We start from the raw sequence: 19,431 nt of genomic DNA on the forward strand, positions 1-19,431 counted from the left end.
ACTCAAAGAATCCCGAGATACGCCCAAATACGGGGCAAAATAAGAGGACACATAAGAATATGTAGAGCCTGGGTCAAAAAATACCGACGCATCTCTATGACAGACTGGAACAATACCTGTAATGACAGAATCAGAAGCAACTACCTCTGTACGAGCAGGAAGTGCATAATATCTGGCCTGGCCTCCCCCTCTAAGGTGACCTCTACCTCCCCGACCTCTACCTCGAGCTGGTTGAGCAGGTGGGATGGCAGTTGGTGCTGTAATCATAGCCTGAGAACCCGGTGGAGCACTCTGTGGCTGAAAAGTCTGTGGAGGTGCACCCCTCCTAATCCTAGGGGCAACCCCTCACCATGTGGCGAGTGTCGCCACACGTAAAACAAGCTCTGGGAGGGTGTGGCTGCTGTGACTTGCTCAGGCCAAGTCTGCTGGACTGGCCGCTAGGAACACCCCGTGCATGAGGCACACTAGATACTAGCGGTGTATAATAAGGCTCCAGGGGTCTAGAAGGAGCTGGAACACCGCTGTAGGCTAGAAGAGCTGAATAAACGGGGCAGCTCACACAACCTCTACCATGGCGAGTTGCTGGGGCACGAGTTCCCGAATAATAGCCAGCCTCTCGAGACCTATTGGCCTCCCTCTCCTCTCTATCCCGGGCAAGCATGCCCTCGAATCTCCTAGCAATACCCACAACCTGCTGATAAGAAATATCCATTTCCAATTCCCTGGCCATACTACTACGGATGCTGGGATGGAGAACCTCAATAAACCGTCGAACCCTCTCTCTATCTGTGGTAACTAAGGTCGGTGCATGTCAGGCCAAATCATTGAAGTGAACTGCATACTCTGACACAATCATAGCACCCTGGCACAGCTGCTCAAACTCCACGAGCCATGAGTCCCTGAGGCTCTAAGGGATATACTCTCTCAAAAACATGTCCGAGAACTGAGTCCATGTAAGTGAAGCTGCCTCAGCCAGACTACTCAACTCATAAGCACGCCACCACTGTTAGGCTGCTCCTCTAAGCTGGAATGTAGTAAAAGAAACCCCGCTCGTCTCTGCTACGCCCATAGTACGGAGAATACGATGACATTCCTCCAGAAAACCCTGAGCATCATCTATAGCCAATCCGCTGAAGGTAGGTGGGTGGTACTTCTTGTACCTCTCAAGTCTGAGCTGCTCCGCCTCAGAAGCTGCTGCCCTAGCCTCGGGCTGAGCTGGAGCTATTGACTGCATTGGTACAATCTCTGGAACCTGGTCGACCTGAACCCGCTGCTCTGGAGTACCGGTGACGGGAGTCTGTGCTCCTTCCCCGGCCTGAGATGTGGCAGGAGCAAATGGAATCAATCCAGCATGAGCTAAGGTGTTGAACATGCTCAAAAACTAGGCTAGAGTCTCCTGGAGGGCTGGTGCAGCAACAGGTATCTCAGGTGTCTGCCCTCCAGCTTGAGCTACTAGGGGCTCCTCTGTAGCAGCTCGTGCGGGTGATCTGGATGCACCACGTGGACGTCCCCGGCCTCTCGCGGCTCTAGTAGGGGGCGCAGGTGCGTGTTCATCAGATCCGTTTGTACGTGTCCTCACCATCTGTGAGAGAATAGAATACAGAAAATTAGAATCTCTGAAGTCAACAATTTTCGCACGACAAGGAATCAAAGTAGTGAAATTTTCCTAACAGTCCCATAGCCTCCCGAAGATAAGTACAGGCGTCTCCGTACCGATCCGCGAGACTCTAATAAATCGGCTTGTGACTCACGACACCTACGAACCTAGAGCTCTGATACCAACTTGTCACAACCTAATTTCCCCTCCGTGTGACGTCGTGACGTCACCTAGTCTCTACAACTAGGTAAGCCTAACATTTTGCGAAAATATAAAATAAAAATATAAATTTAACCAACTATTCAAAAATACACAACAAATCCCAAAACCCGGAATATCGTGAATCACAAACTACAGAAGAAAAGATCTAGTGTCTCTATACATTAGAGTCTAACAAGGAAAAATATATAAGATAATGGACATGGGAAAGAGTAGAAGGGGACTCCGAGGTCTGCGAACGTGGCAGATATACCTTGAAGTCTCCAAAACTGTCCCGGCTCACTAATAGTGCGGCTGATAAGGTGCACCTGGATCTGCACGCGAAAAACATGTGCAGAGAGTAGCATGAGTACACCACAATCGGTACCCAGTAAGTGCCAAGCCTAACCTCGGTCGAGTAGTGATGAGGTCGGGTCAGGGCCCTACTGGTAAATATATAATAAAATAATATAGAGTGTAATACCGCAATAAAATAAAGGCTGAAATTTAACAACAATGAAATCATAGAAGGTAACGGCTCAGTACACAGAAACACAACAGGGGATCTCCTGAGATACTATCTCGTAGTCCCAAACATAAATGAGCAGGGGGATCTCCCGGTACCGTTCCGTAGTCCCAAAGTAAATGTGCAGTGGGATCTCCCGGAATACCGTTCCGCAGTCCCAAAGTAAATGTACAAGAGGATCTCCCGGAATACCGTTCCGTAGTCCCAAAATAAATATGCAAGACAGGGGGATCTCCCGAAATACTGTTACGTAGTCCCAAAGTAAATATGCAGTACATGGGGATCTCCCGGAATACCGTTCCGTAGTCCCAAAGTAAATATGCAGCGCGAATGGTAGAAATACAACGACATCACAAAATTCTTACAATTTAGACTAAGTACCAGTCAGGGAAGAAGCATGAAATTCACTAAGCATGCTGCATATAATTCACATAAACAATTAAGACACGCAGATATGTTGTATTAGACTAAACATGATAGCTACATATATTGGAATAACTCAATTAAGAATAAAAATAGATTAGTACTCATTAAAATAGTATAACTCAAAATAACAGAAAAATATATTGCTACTCGATAAGAAAATCGGGTTTTACCACAACTAGCCCGTGTACGTACTCGTCACCTCACGTACACGACGCTCACATATCACAATAGTTCCAAATCTTAAGGGGATTTTCCCCCACGTAAAGTTAGGCAAGCCACTTACCTCGAACCAAGCTCAATCAATCGGTCACAATACCTTTCCCACGAATATCCGGCTCTGAATGGCCCAAAACTAGCCTAAAATAATTACATATCATAAATACAACAATAATAGACTCATCTAATTAACGAAATCAATACTTTAACAAAAATACCGAAATTAACTCAAACATTGTCCATGGGGCTCACGTCTCGGAATCGGGTAAAAGTTACAAAATAGGAACGCCCATTCCACCACGAGTCTAACCATACCAAAATTACTAAATTTCGATACCAAATGGTCCTCCAAATCCACAAATCAAACTTCCAAATCCCTAGCCTCCAACTTCCAATTTTCCACCTTAAATACACACTAACTAGGTAAAAAAATACATGACAAAGCAATATTATTGATCAAAAATAAGCACTAGGGACTTACCTCAAGAAATTCCTCGAAAATGCTCTCAAAAATTCGCCCTAAACCGAGTTTGCAAAGTCAAAAATGACAAAAATCACGAAGCCCTTCGGTTTTAACCACTGCCTAGATATTTTTGCACCTGCAGAACCTGGGCTCGCACCTACGGGTGCGTTTGTGCGGAAATTGTGAGCATCTGCGCAATTCACTTGCCCCCTCTGCCTTCGCACCTGCGATAAAAGGGCCGTATTTGTGCGTACGTGCCTGCAGAATTCCTATCTGCTTCTGCGAATCTTGCGCACCTGCGAAGACTCCTAACTCAACTACGGGCATCACAGATGCGGAAAACACCTTGCACCTGTGACCCCTGGAACTCCTCCATTTTCCCGCTTCTGCGCCAATTTGCTCGCACCTGCGGGCAGCCTTGCGCAGGTGCGATTACAGCATAACCAGCAAAAGCACTAGATTTTCCTAAGTCCAATTTCATTCCGTTAAGCATCCGAAACACACCCGAGGCCCCCGGGACCTCAACCAAACCTACCAATCAATCCTATAATACCATACGAACTTAGTCGAGCTCTCAAATCACATCAAACAACGCTAAAATTATGAATCACCCTCCGATTCAAACTTAAAGAACTTCAAACTTCAAAATTCTTCAACCGATGCCGAAACCTATCAAATCACGTTTGATTGACCTCAAATTTTGCGCACAGGTCATAATCAACATTACGGACCTACTCCAACTTCCGGAATTGGAAAACGACCCCGATATCAAAAACTTTACTACCAGCCCAAAATTCCAAAAATTCGACTTTCGCCATTTCAAGCCTAAATGAGCTACAAACCTCTAAAATATAATCCGGACACGCCCCTAACCCCAAAATCACCTAACGGAGCTAACGGAATCAATAGAATTCTATTCTGGAGTTGTCTTCACACAGTTCTGAGTACAATCCAAATCCTAAGGCATAAGCTCTCATTTAGGGATAAAATACTCTGAAACTCAAAACCAATCATCCCGGCAAGTCACAATAGCAGAAATAAATATGGAAAAAGCAGTTAATAGGGGTTTGGGGCTCTAACTCTCAAAATGACTGGTCGGGTCGTTACATTATATTTTCCAAAACGCTGCACTAATGCGATAGCATCCATATACCGCCGACGCATATCTCCTGGACCTCCTATGAAAGTAATAGGGAGGAATATGTTTTTTTCAATTTTGGAAGTTTCCGTTTCACCAAGTCTTAGAAAATCAATAATTCCTTGTAGCATATCTATCCGAAACAAATCTTGATTAAAGAAATAAAAATCTAATCTTTGTGTTTCTACCTTTATGAACACATCTACAGTGAATTGTTGAAATAATCTTCCGCAATGTAATACTTCATTCTTCTCATTCTCTCTTATCTGCAATTTGTAACAATAATACTCACAGCAATAAACGGTCTCTCTTTTTCGTTTTCCCTTTTTCAGGACCTGATCTTCCATGTCAAGAAATCCATCAATGGAACATATGTTCTTTACACTTGGTAATTCTTCATGTTCACAATAATGTTGATTTATCCGTGCAATTCTTTTAATACCACAATGCCAGCCATTTTGACCATAAGAAAATAATAATGGGTATTGCAAAGGATCATAACATCCGTAATAATAATTCACGGATTGCGTCTTATTACTATGGGTATATATTCGAATATGTGGTGTAGAAACAATATCAGCAGGATTATCTTGAACCCACATTCCATCTACCTCTGTTGCAGTTGGTAAATTATATACATGTTGATCTAAACATGGATCACATTTAAGCACGATAGAAGAATCACATAGTTTCCGAACGTTTGCCAGGGATTTCAGAAAAATAGAGTATGGATTAATTGAGAGAACATTCACAAGTCTCCTGACAATTGATTCGTTAATATTCGCTGAACATGCCATTCTATTAGCATGTTCATTTTTATTATCGTAGAAGTATAACTGTAGATTCTTTCCTTTTTTATCAGGAGGAAGTAAATCAAGTATAAAATGATACATTTGTCCCTGAACTCGAAATGTATATATACCATGATATCTCCTTGCTAAATCTTTATCGTTAGTTACACCAAGTGAGGTAAACGCGAACAAATTATTGTATGTTCTTATGTATGTTCGAAAGTGCTTAGATTGTTTACTATTGCATGTGTACAAATCTGATAATTCATTAGTCAATTGGTATGAAACTAACTTAACTAACCCACTGCCACAACAAAATCCAGGTGGTTCATACTGAAATCTTTTTGCATTGTAAATTTACAGTGTGGAATGGCTTTTAAACGTGTATAATCTAAGTTGTTCTGATTATTTTTCGTATAGACTATTTTGTCCAATCTATAACCTGTATGTTATAAGTATTATTAAAAAATAAAAACTGGTCAAAATTTCAAACAATGAGTAATAAAACTAACCTTTGTTGGTTACAACTTCAATGGAGGAATTTTGTTGTCCCTTAGAAGTACCGGATGTTGATCCTGGTGTATCAGTTTTTTTAATTTAGATGTATGTTTACAACATCACATAGTAACAAAGTTAAACGTAGAGGTTGTGGCTTTTTCTTTTTCAAACACATAAAATGAGTGACGAGCATCTTTTACATTACCAAAGACAGCTGATAAAGTAGGAGTTTCATACCTGGTGCCTACTGCATAAAATATGAAACACATTTCACAGTAAGTGAATATTCAGACAAACTAACAGAAGCAATGAAGAAGTAATTTGTCATCCAACCTTTGACATTAGCAGAAGAAGGCTCTCTTATAGCAAGAGTGCCACCTTTGACATTAGCAGAAGAAGACTCTTATAGTAATAGCACTCTGTTTTGACAATATTGTGTCACATAGAGACTTTATTCTTTCAGCTAAACAACCAACAATTGATTTTATGGAACCATTGCATTTTTGTAGCTCCATTTTTTGGTGAGTCGTTGTAATAACATTGCCTCTTTTTCATCAGCTGATATCTTTCTATAGGTATCACGTCGCCTTAGTTTCTTTTCAGAGTTTGTATCTTCTGTATATGTACGTTTATTCCATTGGTTGAAAGACATTTCTTCAAAGGCCTTATTACAACGAGATATCTGCTTTTCAAATAGTTCAAAAAAAAAGCAAACAAAAAGGTACCCCAGAAGACTTTAAGTATCATAGTTTATTATTTATTCTACTAACAATACAAAGGTAACCAAAGGCAATACAGGGCCGCAATAATTTTTTTCCATTATAAATATGTTAGGTTCCATTATAATAGGAGAACTATTGGTTAATTTCAAAAATTAGAACTATAAAGTTTTCTGACGTACTAAAAACTTATGGAAAAATAATGTTATTTTACTGTCCAACCCCTATTTAACACGATTGCTTTAGGAAACTTACTTAAATTCAAACTTAACTAATTCTTGAACCTTAAAGAAGTAAAAGGAATAAGCATAGCTAATCCTAACTTTCTGGTCAGCATAATGTTAAGAGAGGATGATAAATGGAACTAAGAAAGAGGTTCTTTTTATCAGGTTGAGAAATATATAATATAACCTTCTCTTGGCCTTGGTCTTGCCCAAAGTTCTTGAAAGTATCCTTCCCCTCTCAACTGCTACTCTTCCAATTTCTCTAATCTAACTGAGGACCTACATATAGTCCGATCACACAAAGCTAACTCCACATGAAACTAAGTTCACTTCAGTTCAATTCTTCATGGGTCCAAATACCTATTTTAACAACATTAGCGAGCACTTCTTAGTGATAAAGTTACCGTTCCAACATATTTAGTCTGTTGAGGATGCTATTCGTATTTCTGTATAAATCACAATATCAAAAGTAACAAACTTTTACAGAAGACACTACTAAATTCTACCATGCTTATACACCAAACAGAGTAGCATCAGTCAAATGTGAATCAAGGTATTGATGCAGTCACACAACCAATAATTTGAGGAATTTATTTTGATTAATATACACATACACCCTAGAATCCAAAGAACTACAAAAATGACCGGCCAACAATATGCGATATTTCGCAAGTTCGTCCCATATATTTGTTTTATAGATATAAAGATTATATAGATCGAAGTGTTAGTCCATATTGTTTCCTAGATATTCTTATGCTGAAATCTGGTTAAAATTTCTATATATCATGATTTCTAGTCGTTCCTTCATTTATTTTGGGATGTTTGTGCTCTTTGCAGCGCGTTGTCGATGTATTTGATTCAAGGTTATTTGTAGTTATCTCATCCAATAAAATTCAGTTCAATAAAGGTATTCTCTCCTGCAACATTTCATGACATAATATTTACCTTTGATCGAAATATTTGTTATTGTGGGCAGTCTGTTTGTAGCCTTCTCTTAAAGTTGCTAAATTGCTCGACGCAAATAACTATGGTACTATACTTACGGTAGAAAACTTCACATTTCAAATCACCTAATCCATTTATCATAAACAATATTCCATCATTTAAGACTGAGAAATAAACTACTCAAAGAAAAATCAAGATCTTGCTAACATGGCTACTACACTACTCTAAAGAACACCTAATAACTAGAGAGAAACCACATAACGAAAACCTCCTGTTATTCTGTAGGATGAGAACAAGTGCCCCAACATTTGTGATTGAAATATAAACTCAGATCGGGCTCCAAAAAATGAGCGAGACACAAGATTTTGAAGTTATAATATAACTATTTTACTTCCCTTTGAACTTTTCTTTTGTATTCAAACAAACACATACAAGAAAATCGTTATTTTTCTTGTGTTTTCTTTATTTTATCTTTCTTAAAACTCATCTGTTCATTGCTCTTTTGGTATTCAAAAGGATACATAAGAAGATATAGCAATAAAGGGTGAGTGGCTCACTTAGCAAATGCTTGTGTGGCAGGAATTAAAAAGGAAAACACACTGATTCAATTACATTTTTTCCCTTTTTTTGTCTAACAAAGTTCATTTTTGCTTTCTTGTATACTAATCAAGCAATCAACTACTCAATTCCGAACGGATTGGATCAGTAATTATTTCATTCTAATAGTTAGTTCATATAAATAGCTTTTTGAATCTAATTATCCCAAGCCCAGAGGAAATGTAATCTTTTAACACGCTTCTAGGTTAACATCCTACCGATTGTACTGTAGACAATTCCCAACAAAGTGCATCGCTAAGGTCATCTTAAGTTGATTTTTTAGTGTCAATAAATCGGAAAGCTGGTTTTATTTAACCACCAAGTTGATAGTTTAGGAAGGTAAAAATTAATTATAAAAATATATGCCAAAACAGTCTATGAATTATGAAAATAGCAAAAGAATCCGTCTCAAATACACACAGCCCGTCAGCCTCAGAGAAATATGTCAAAGCCCCAAATACCCCAGTTATCGCCAAATAAACTGACAGAAAATAATTGAAACAACCTCAACGCACAACTGAGAAAAGAAGAAGCGCATAAGCTAATAATTAGAAAATTAATTGACAGAGAACAAAGATAACAAATTCAACATTCACCTAAGATGAAGAGGTCAGAGATTGAACAAAGAAACATAGGTATTTGATGATATATACGATCAGCAAAAAACATAGTAGAAGCGAGGAGAAAAACATAGCAACCAGTTAGTAATTGAAGCGGTCACCTCGTCCTTGCTAACTTAACTGATAAGTTTGGTCGTTCAAGTATTTTTTCAAACACATAAATAATAGAGAAGACATAAATATGCATAAGAAATTTAACAAATATGGTAATTCATTGAAGAATTTTCTCAAACACCTAGAAAACTTTATTAGAAATGGTATTCATTCAAGATTTTTCTCAAATATTCCTCAAGACAAATACAGATAAAGACAAATCAAGAGATTGTAGAAGATCACCAGAAAATACAATTGACGGAAGAAAACACACTGCAATACAAACTTGAGAGCAAGAGGAGAGAGAGAGCAGATGTTCTGGAGCGTTAGTTTTCTAGAGATAGCGTTACTTCTCCACGTTCGTTCGAAATTAGCTGAGAAACCAGGAGTCTTTCACATGTTAAAACTGGAACTACGCGTGTTAAGCATATAAGCAATCGATTGAATAACTTTGAAATGACAGATATTCTCAGATTAATCTTTATTTCGTTGACCTTGAGATGCCTGTTATTCCCTCTTATTAGTAAGTAGTAATTTGTAGAGTAAAAATGGAGGCATAAACATAACAAATTCCTAAAAGTTCAAAAAGAATTTGAAATTTCAGGTGGAGCCATTAGTTTTTGAAAAGTTATGAATATGTAATTGTGAAGAGATGATTACCTTGGTCATTCGAATTCAATCCTCGAGAATGAGCAAAAGTTTAGTTTGAAATTACTTTAGTTTCAACTTTTAATAAGATTGGAAAAATTATTCTTCTTCAATATTTCTTTCTATTTTCTTACCCAACAAATAACTTTAGTTTCAACTTTTAATAAGATTGGAAAAATTATTCTTCTTCAATATTTCTTTCTATTTTCTTACCCAACAAATAGAATATTTCTGTTATCGGTACTATATTAGTACGGGGTAATTTTCTTATGTTAGGAAAATGATGGATCTTGGTAATCCTATTTTTCTATAACAGTGGATTTTATTTTCAGTTTCATACTTTATGTGATACTTTTTATTTTTAACTTTTATTTGCTTTTACAGTTAGATATTATTTTATCTGGTTAAATCTATCTATTTTATATTACAAAGTTATGTTTACCTAATTTTGTAATCGAGCTAAGCGGAAGAGTAATACACTTTATCGTGGTATTAATAGGTATTAGCGTTTATTCAGCCACTTATCTATTCTATGATATAATAATGTTACACTAATTTGTAACCGAAAGAGACAATGAAGTAATACTCAATTGTAACAAATATGGTAATCGAAGGGAACTTATCGAAAGAGGAGCATGTTTCAGTTCAAGCATATATATTTTTAATTTTTTAATATTATTATTTTGACAATTAACCGTATAATCGAGAGAAATACAATTAATTTATTTAATTTAACAAACCATATATATAAATATAATCGCGATAGACATATATACACATTTGTAATAAATATAAATTGAAGGATAAATAAATCTACTTTACAATCAAGATACAAATATTTTTATTATATTTGTGAAAAACTAAAATATTTTATTTGTTGCTCGATTTATGCATTATTTTCCAGTTAACTTACTACTCTACCTTTTTTTTTTATTCTCTTAGGGTCGTTTGGTTTGAATACGGCTTATGCCGGGATAAGTTATGTTAGGATTAGTTATGCTGGGATTAATTATTCTGATATTGTTTTTTATCCACTGTTTGACATGTTATATTAAAAATGACAATTGCATAATTTCTAAGAAGAAGATATAAGTTATCCCGACACTAATTACCCCACCCTTTACAAAATATAAGTTATCCCGGTACTAACTATAATCTCGGGATAACTTATACCAAGTTTGCTAACCAAACAAAGTATTAAGGTGATATTAAATTTTTATATCAGCACTATACCTTCTTATACCTCATACCAAACTACACTTAATTAATAACTAAAATAAGGACCGTATGTAAAATAGATAACCTATCAGATCAATATCTTTTTATGTTATATTGATAAAGTACGAATTGAAATTTCATATCCGCAGTGACTCGTCATCAAAGAAGGATTTTTCTTGGCCCGCTAGCCTAAGATAAACGGCAGTTCCAAAACAAAGTTTCAATTTCCAGCTTGATAAAGTAAAGTCCTAAGTGTCAATTGTAAAATCTTGATGTAATCCACTTGGTTTAAGCATATTTGCTTTCTCATAATTATCCATAACAACACTTTAAATAAGAACATTGACAGGGACTTTGTTGTCTTTTCTCCAAAAAGTAAAAACTCCTCCCCTCTGTTTTCCTCCTCCTTTCCCATCGACTATGCTTAAACCAAAGCAAAAAAGTTAGCACTGATAGAGCAATATCAAATCAAATGTCTAAGTGAATAATAGTTCTAGTAAACATTCTGCAAAACAATTTGGCCGTGGGATTTTACTGGTATAAAATTTGCACCTACCTTTCTTTTGGAAATTCTTTTTACTCAATCTTTCATTTGGAGATGGACTTTTCAGTACGTTAAAAAAGAAAAATGGTTAGATTTAGTTTAATCTTTGATTGCTGGGTTTATATTTCCTATTATACTAATAAAATTGGTTAGATTAGATTAAGCTTTTGATTGCTGGGTTTACAGACTTAGGAGAGGATGTTGTTTGAGTTTAATGTTTGGAGCTTCTTCTAAGGGAGGAGGAGGAGTAAAAAATGATATACTTTAGTTTTTAGATTAATGTTAATGAAATTTCCTATGAAGGAGTTAAAAATCGAGATTGCATTATAAGGGAAGCAAGATTTGATATTCTTTTTCTGAAGAAATTTTGGTGCCGAGTGGAAAGGAGACGAAGAGAAATGGACGAGTGAAATTGGGAAGGTAAAGGATGGAAAACCCCTATTTGTTCATATGTTGGTGATATGATGTTAGGTTAGCAAAACCTTGGTTATAAAAAGTTGTAACTTAGTAGTAATATACTTTTATCGTGTAAATTGAAGAATATTCATTTTCAGACTAAATAGAGTAGTTGACTATAACCTGCGAGACTTGGCTACATGTTATCCACAAAACACTTCCCACTTCCATACAATCTTTCTTTCTGATAACAATACAGTTAAACCAAACACCAACCACTGATTCCCCTCTTCTTCTTTGACAAAGAAAACACAAAACAGAAAAAAGAAAAAAAATATAGTAACAACAAAACTCAAGAAAATGTCAGTAGCATCATCATCTACTTTCCCCTGCATTAAACTTCAAAACCTATCCTCTTCTTCTACTTCTTATACTTTCAGATTCTCTACAAACAACCCCACCATACTTACCATAAGGAGTTCTCAAGCTGATGGTCCATTAAGAAGACCAGTAGCTCCTTCACCACCTACCCCTGTAAAGCCTATCCCACCATCTTCAAATACTAGTGTTCCTCCTCCTAAGCCTGTGGCAGTGGCAACTGTTGAGGACAAAAATGTAATTACAATGGAGTTTCAGAGGCAAAAGGCTAAGGCACTTCAAGAATACTTCAAACAGAAGAAACTTGAAGAAGCTAATCAAGGTCCCTTCTTTGGTTTTATTGCCAAGAATGAAATTTCCAATGGAAGGTAATTAAAGAAATTTATGAATTACTAAGTTTTATTATAATTGTCTTTCTATTGCTGCAAAATTGGGGTTTGAATGTGTCAATCTTTTGGGCGTTCTATTTAGTTTTGGTTTTTTTTTCTTGTAGGATTTAGCCTTAAGTTAATGTGTCATTTGTGTTTTTAAAAGTGAAAAATAAAAAAGCGACAAGGTACTTGAGGCTTGAAGCAAAAAGTGAGAAGTAAAATGCACAATTCATGACATTAGAAAATACCAAACATATAGTATGAATTTAGTACTATAATGATACCGCATTTTTACTCTCAAGTATCAAACATTGCCGAGAAAAGGTTTAGTGAGCGTTTGGACATAAATATTGTGAAATCCCGAAAAAAGTGATTTTTAAAAAAAGTGAAAATAGTATTTGAAAATAAGAATTGTGTTTCGATAGAATACAATTTGGAGTTGTTTTTAAATTTTTGTGAGTGATTTTGAAATAAAAATTTTGAACAACAGTTTTTGGAAATTCCGAAATTCAATTTCAAATGAAATTTGAAATTTTCATGGCCAAACATGAAATCTTTTGGAAAACAGTAAAAAAAAACTTTTATGGCCAAACAGGCCCTTAAACTGCAATTGAAGTAAATAATTTCAGCATCTAATATACAATAATGTTGATTTAAATCCAACTACGTCAAGTCGAGTTTCGAAGAACCAACCTCTTTTCGTCATGAATCAATTTGCGCTTCATTGTTTGAAGTGCACACTTCTATGAAGCGCATGGCTTCACCTATGGATTAACCCCTCACTTCGTATTGCTTCATTGCTTTAACTACACTGGTTTCAAAGGTCCAGCTTTGGTGTAAATATTGACTTACAAGAATAACATAGCTCTGTTAGACACCTACTTTGGCACGCAGTGGCGGAGCCACATGCGTCAAAGGGGTATATTTTTTACCGGAAAATTACAGTGTATAGCTTGGTAATTATTTTTTTAAATATGTATATATACTATATAATGACACTCCTTGACTTTTTGACGAGTTTATTTTCTTATATTTTGACTCCCCTTTTAATATATTTCGTGAATAATGATGGTGCTTCGGATGCTGATATTTAGTTTTTTTGTATAGTGGATTCTATTTTTCTTAATTACTTTTGAAAAATGGAGATGATAAAACAGTATATAATAAGTGGGAGAATTACCTCTGGCATTTTGCAAACAATTTGTGTCTGGAATTTGATTAGTTCTTGCTTTGAACCGAGGTGTTGGATTCTTTGTCGTTGGCATAGTCAGTTCTAACTTATGATCATAATATTGAATATCGGTTGAGCAGATGGGCAATGTTTGGTTTTGCTGTCGGGATGCTAACAGAGTATGCAACCGGCTCTGACTTCGTCGAACAAGTTAAGATCCTTTTCTCGAATTTTGGGATAGTAGACCTGGAGTGAAACTCTGCTGTATGTATTATGAGAGGTAAAGATTCTCTCCTCTGTAATTCAAATGTTAAAATCCAATTGTTTTTTGTAAGTTCTCTGTCCGATTTTTCAAGTTTCTTTGTTTGAGCCAATTGATTGGAGTACACTGTATCTTTCAACTCCTTTTACTTTTCATGAATATAGAAAGTATGTAACCATTGTGGCAAGACGTGGTTTTCTCTCATTGTCACCTTCTTTTTTCATCTCCTTCTTCAGTTTGAAAAAGGTACTTATTGATATGTCACGTCTTGCCACAATGGTTACATACAAGATTCTTATACTTGGATCACGACTTGAATTCTGCTTTTATCTCTATCCTTTAGACATTTGAAAGATTCATCGTTTGCTTTAGCAGGAACTGCTTGTTATCGTTTGCTTTTGAAGTATATAATATCTAAAGTTACCGTTGTATATATTACTACAAACTTGTCGGTGCTCAAATTGTCAAATATCCTCATCAAACATGATCCATTCAGACAAATGCATCTTCTTATGATGATTAATTTCGTTATTCAAACACCCCACTTTGCTTGTGTTTGTCTCCATCAGTCAAATAGACAAGTTAGCGATAGATAACTCTGAATCTATGTTACCAACTTGTTGGGAAGAGAAAGTATGCTAATGATGCAAGGCAAAGTTATAGAGAAATTAACACCTAGTTAAAATCTTTCTAATCTATATAAATCAACAAGAGCTAGCAAATTCAAGTGAAATTTGATGTGTGCAGCAACTTGTATTCTGCAGAAAATTGAATATTGAAAAGGTAAAACAACCAATTAAACACAAAGCCATACTAGCTAGGAATTTTACATAGGAAACCTCATCAAGTGAACAGTAAAACCGCAGGACCTCTGGTCCATCAAAAGACTCAAGTATACCAAACGAGAGTAATAAAAGTTCTCCAAAATGACTAAAACAACTCCAAGAAAAGAGAAACACTAGCAACAAAATGTTAGAGCTCAGACTGCACCAACAGCTAGCCCAATAGGGTGACTGACCCGGCCCATATTTCCTTATAATATGTATTAGTGTATTTTACTGCATTTTTCTATTTTTCCACTGTAAATATAAATACTCCTGGAGTGAGAAAATAAAAGGCTCAGATAGTTATTTCCCAAATATCATCTTTTGTTTCTCTCTCTTCTCTCTCGACCCTTCTAGGGTTTTCTATCACTGATTCCGCTATAGCTCATGGAGCTTCATTCTAACATGGTATCAGAGCGGGGATTCTGATTCCTCGTTACGAGAGCTTCATCTTCAGCGGTAACCAGAATCAATTTTCTGATTAAAGTCCGAACAGTTGGTGAATCTGCTACTACGTTACAAAAACCTTGGGGCTTTTATTGGAATCTCTCTCTACATCGCCTACATCTACATAAAATCTTATTTTTATGATGGATTCGACTTAATTGGGGGTAAATTCAAGCTAAGGTTTGCGGTGTACACGAAGACCTTACTTCCTCGGGTTTTGAGAAGAAGGCTGGTAATATCGACCTAATCTACAACTCTGAAATTTATATTGATATGATTTTAGGTTGTGTTGTGGGAAAATTCATGTATACAACATTTTGTATGTTATCGATTTTGAACCTGTTTGTCTATTACACGATGTAATTTCTTTTCATTGTTTTATTTAGGAGGTAATATGGGTAGTCATGCAGATAACCTTACTTCTCCACCAGTTTTCACTTCTGAGGGTTTCACTCCCTTCACACTAGATCCCTCTCACCCTTTCTATGTGCACCCGTCAGATAATCCGGGTAGCAAACTAGTACATGTCCCATTCAATGGACATGGTTTTGTACTATGGAGAAGTAGCATGCTTTCTTCTCTTTCTGCTAAAAACAAACTTGTAACGACCCGACCGGTCGTTTTAAGTATTACAATCTCGTTCCCCCATTTACTGCTCAATTTATGCTTTATATTTATTTTGTGACTTGCCGGTGGTAATTGGTTCGAGTCCGGTGAGGTTCTGGAATGATTTGGAACATCTAGTTCCATGGTTTAGAATTTAAGTTGAAAAGGTTAACCGGATGTTGACTTATGTGTAACGACCCCGGAGAATTTTTGCTAAGGAAATTAAGGTTTTGTGGTGTCGAGGTGGATAAATTAATAGAAAGGTAAGCTCACCGCGACTCGGACATTTTGGGTTGAACAATGCACCGATGAGTAAAGGAAAATTTTGGCAGAAAGATGCATTTCTGCAGTCCATTTTGTGGCCGCAGAATCACTCTGCGGTCCGCATAATGGGCAAGCGATGGGCAGGTAAGGGTGCAAATCTACGGTCCATTATGCGATCGCATAACTGTTTTGCGGTGCATTATGCGACCGCAAAACAGGTCTGCGAGCCGCATAGTGACCTCATACTGGGGAAGAAGATGCCCAGTTCCGGAGGGCCTTTTGTGACCCATTATGCGGGCCATATATCAATTCTGCGATCACATATGCGACCGCAGAGTGTGTTTTGGGGCTTCATTTTTCTAGTTTTATAAACCCGACCTCATTCTTATAAATTATTGGGGGTCATTTTGAAGGATTTCATCTGATATTTTATACTATAGCATGTGAGTTGTCCGTGCAGCACGTGAGTTGTCCGTGCGGTTTATAGCTCTTGGGCTGAAGGAGCCCCCAGTGAGCGCTGGTACCTACTGAGTGCGAGTGCCGAGTGATTGGGAGGACTGAGTGACTGTGAGGACTGAGTGATTGGGAGGACTGAGTGAATTAATACTCTGAGAGTATGCATATGGTCTTTATCACTGATTTGCATCGCATTGACATGCACACGTGACATACAGGTATAGAGATGTATTTTCATCATGATGTACGGTATCACGTTATTCATGATTTCTCACACATAGTGGCTTATGGGCATAATGATGCATTTTTTACTATCTATCTGGAAAGAAAATGAAACATCTTATTTATTGTGGAAAGGATTTTTGGGAAAATTACTGTTTTCAACTTATATTTTTGGCAACTTCGGTAAACGATTTGGGTTTTTCACTGTTGTACTTGAAATGCAGAACTATTTTCAGAAATCACGATTCAGCTGAGCATTTTATATCTGGGTTACTCCTTTTATTACTTGCTTTATATTGTTATGAATTGTTGTTGCTTATGGGATTTGGACTCTGACCTTGGTACAAGCTCGCCACTACTTTCAACCTAAGGTTAGGTTTGCTACTTATTGAGTACATGTGGTCGGTTGTACTCATACTACACTTCTACACCTTGCGTATAGATATTGGATGTTTATGTTGCTGTACTCGACGGGAGCTGGAATTGAAGACGTACCTGCATTCTGGTTGTAGTTGCCTCTTATTCATGGTAGCCTTAGATTTATAATAATCTGTTTATGTATATTTCGAACAGATGATGTATTTATTTCATACCAATTTTATAAATTTTAATCTTAGAAGCTCATGATCTGTATTACTAATCCTTGGGGAGTGTATTAGAGTTAGTTAATATTAATTGAATCAAATTATTGTTATTTGGCTTACCTAGCGGGTGAGGTTAGGTGCCATCACGGCTAGTTGGATTTTGTGTCGTGACAAAACTAGGCCTATTAGATGGGAGAATTGACCAACCTCCTATCAACTCTCCCTATTATTTCTATTGGGAGAGATGTAATGAGATGGTCAAGTCTTGGATACCAACTATGTTTCCAGAGACATATCTACTAGTGTCATGTATTTTAAAATTGCAAAGGAGGTTTGGACTGACATCAATGAAAGGTTTGGACAGTCGAATGGGTCCAAATATCTTCAAATCCAGAGAAAAATTAGTTCAACTGTTCAAGGGTCATCTGATATTGCCACCTACTTCACTAAATTTAGGAGTCTTTGGGATGAATTAAATTCTTTATATGTAGGCCCCACATGTTCTTGTGGAGCTCTTCCCAAGTTTCTAGAAAACTAACAACTCTTCCAATTTCTAAATGGATTAAATGAATCTTATTCAACTGTGAAGAGTGCTATCATGATCATGAATCCTTTACCACAAATAAGCAAAGCTTATTCTCTTTTATAACAAGATGAGAGTCAAAGAGAAACTCAAACCTCAATTCCAAACTTCCCCAATGAATCTGCCTCTTTCTCAGCATCTTCAGCCACACCAAACAAAAATTCCAATCAAAGGATCAATTTTGACTCCAGGAAGAATAATTCGTCTGTTTCTTGCAAATATTGCAAGAAACCTGGACACACAGTGGAGAAATGCTACAGACTGCATTGTTTCCCTACAAATTTCAAGTTTACCAAAGGCAAGAAATCAATCTCTTGTGTCCGGTCTGACATTCTACTCAATCACTCTACAATTTCTCCACAACCATCTGCTAAGAATTCTGCTTATGGTTTCACCAAGGTACAATATCATCACCTGATGACTTTATTTCAGCAAGTCCAGGTGTCCCCTAATGTTGGTTCTGATTATTTTCATGTTGAGGAATCTAGGTTAGCACATTTTGCAGGTTTGTTCACTATTTATGCTGTAGATTCTGCTACTTCTCATATATGTACATCTTCTCAGTTAGGTGTAAATACTTGGATATTAGATTCAGGGATAACAAATCACATGACTCCACACAAATACTTACTTCACAATCTTGTACCTTTGCCTAAATCCTTCCTTGTTACTCTACCTAATGGATATGAAATTAAGGTTTTGTCAACTGGTTCTTTGCATCTCATGCATGATATAACCTTACTTAATGTCCTCATTGTACCTTCCTTTCATTTTAACCTAATATCTATACACCAATTAATCTCTCAGTTGGATTGCATAGTTATTCTTACCAAATTTAATTGTTCTTTATAGGACCCCTCTCTGAAGAGGCCACTGGTAATTGATAAGGATGTTGGGAGATTGTACTATCTACATCCTCATGCTGCCTTGTTTCCATCTCAACATGTTTCTTCTTCTTTTTCTAATTCTGTTTCTTGTAATAAGTCTGATTGTCTTTTAATTTTTGTAAATAATCTTCCATGTAATCAAACACATGCTATAAATAAAATGGACTTATTTTGGCATCAAAAGCTAGGACATATGCCTTTCCATAGAATGACATCTATTCCTTTCCTATCTGATAAAATTTCTTTCAAACAATCTTTTATATGCACTATTTGTCCAATGGCTAGGCAACAGAGGTTACCTTTTTATGATAGCCATATTTATTCCACAACTCCTTTTCAGTTAGTTCATATTGATGTTTGAGGACCTTACAATACTAGAACATATAATAGTTTTAGATACTTATTGACCTTAATTGATGACTATAGTAGAGCTACCTGGACCCATCTTTTATCTTGCAAAGGTAATTCCCTTTCTGTTCTAAAAGCCTTTACCTCCATAGTCAAAATACATTTTCAATC

At 36.6% G+C, this 19,431-nt stretch overlaps 1 protein-coding gene across 3 annotated transcripts; it reads left to right on the top strand.

The window, feature by feature from the left end:
- The first annotated feature begins 12,046 nt into the window (after positions 1–12,046).
- On the top strand, positions 12,047–18,896 carry LOC107820575 (light-harvesting complex-like protein OHP2, chloroplastic). Of its 3 annotated transcripts, none has more exons than XM_016646881.2 (3): positions 12,047–12,603; positions 13,918–14,057; positions 18,878–18,896. In XM_016646881.2, the coding sequence occupies exons 1-2, from the start codon at positions 12,218–12,220 to the stop codon at positions 14,030–14,032; spliced, it is 501 nt and encodes a 166-aa protein (XP_016502367.1). In that variant the 5' UTR covers positions 12,047–12,217; the 3' UTR covers positions 14,033–14,057; positions 18,878–18,896. The 3 variants fall into 3 exon arrangements, with proteins under 3 accessions (XP_016502367.1, XP_016502366.1, XP_016502365.1); XM_016646880.2 differs by lacking the exon at positions 18,878–18,896 and adding an exon at positions 17,301–17,498 and having other exon boundaries at positions 12,048–12,603; XM_016646879.2 differs by lacking the exon at positions 18,878–18,896 and having other exon boundaries at positions 12,050–12,603; positions 13,918–14,221.
- The last annotated feature ends 535 nt before the right edge of the window (positions 18,897–19,431 follow it).

The sequence above is a fragment of the Nicotiana tabacum genome, chromosome 15 (genome assembly GCF_000715075.1).
Source record: "Nicotiana tabacum cultivar K326 chromosome 15, ASM71507v2, whole genome shotgun sequence".
NCBI lineage: Eukaryota > Viridiplantae > Streptophyta > Magnoliopsida > Solanales > Solanaceae > Nicotiana > Nicotiana tabacum.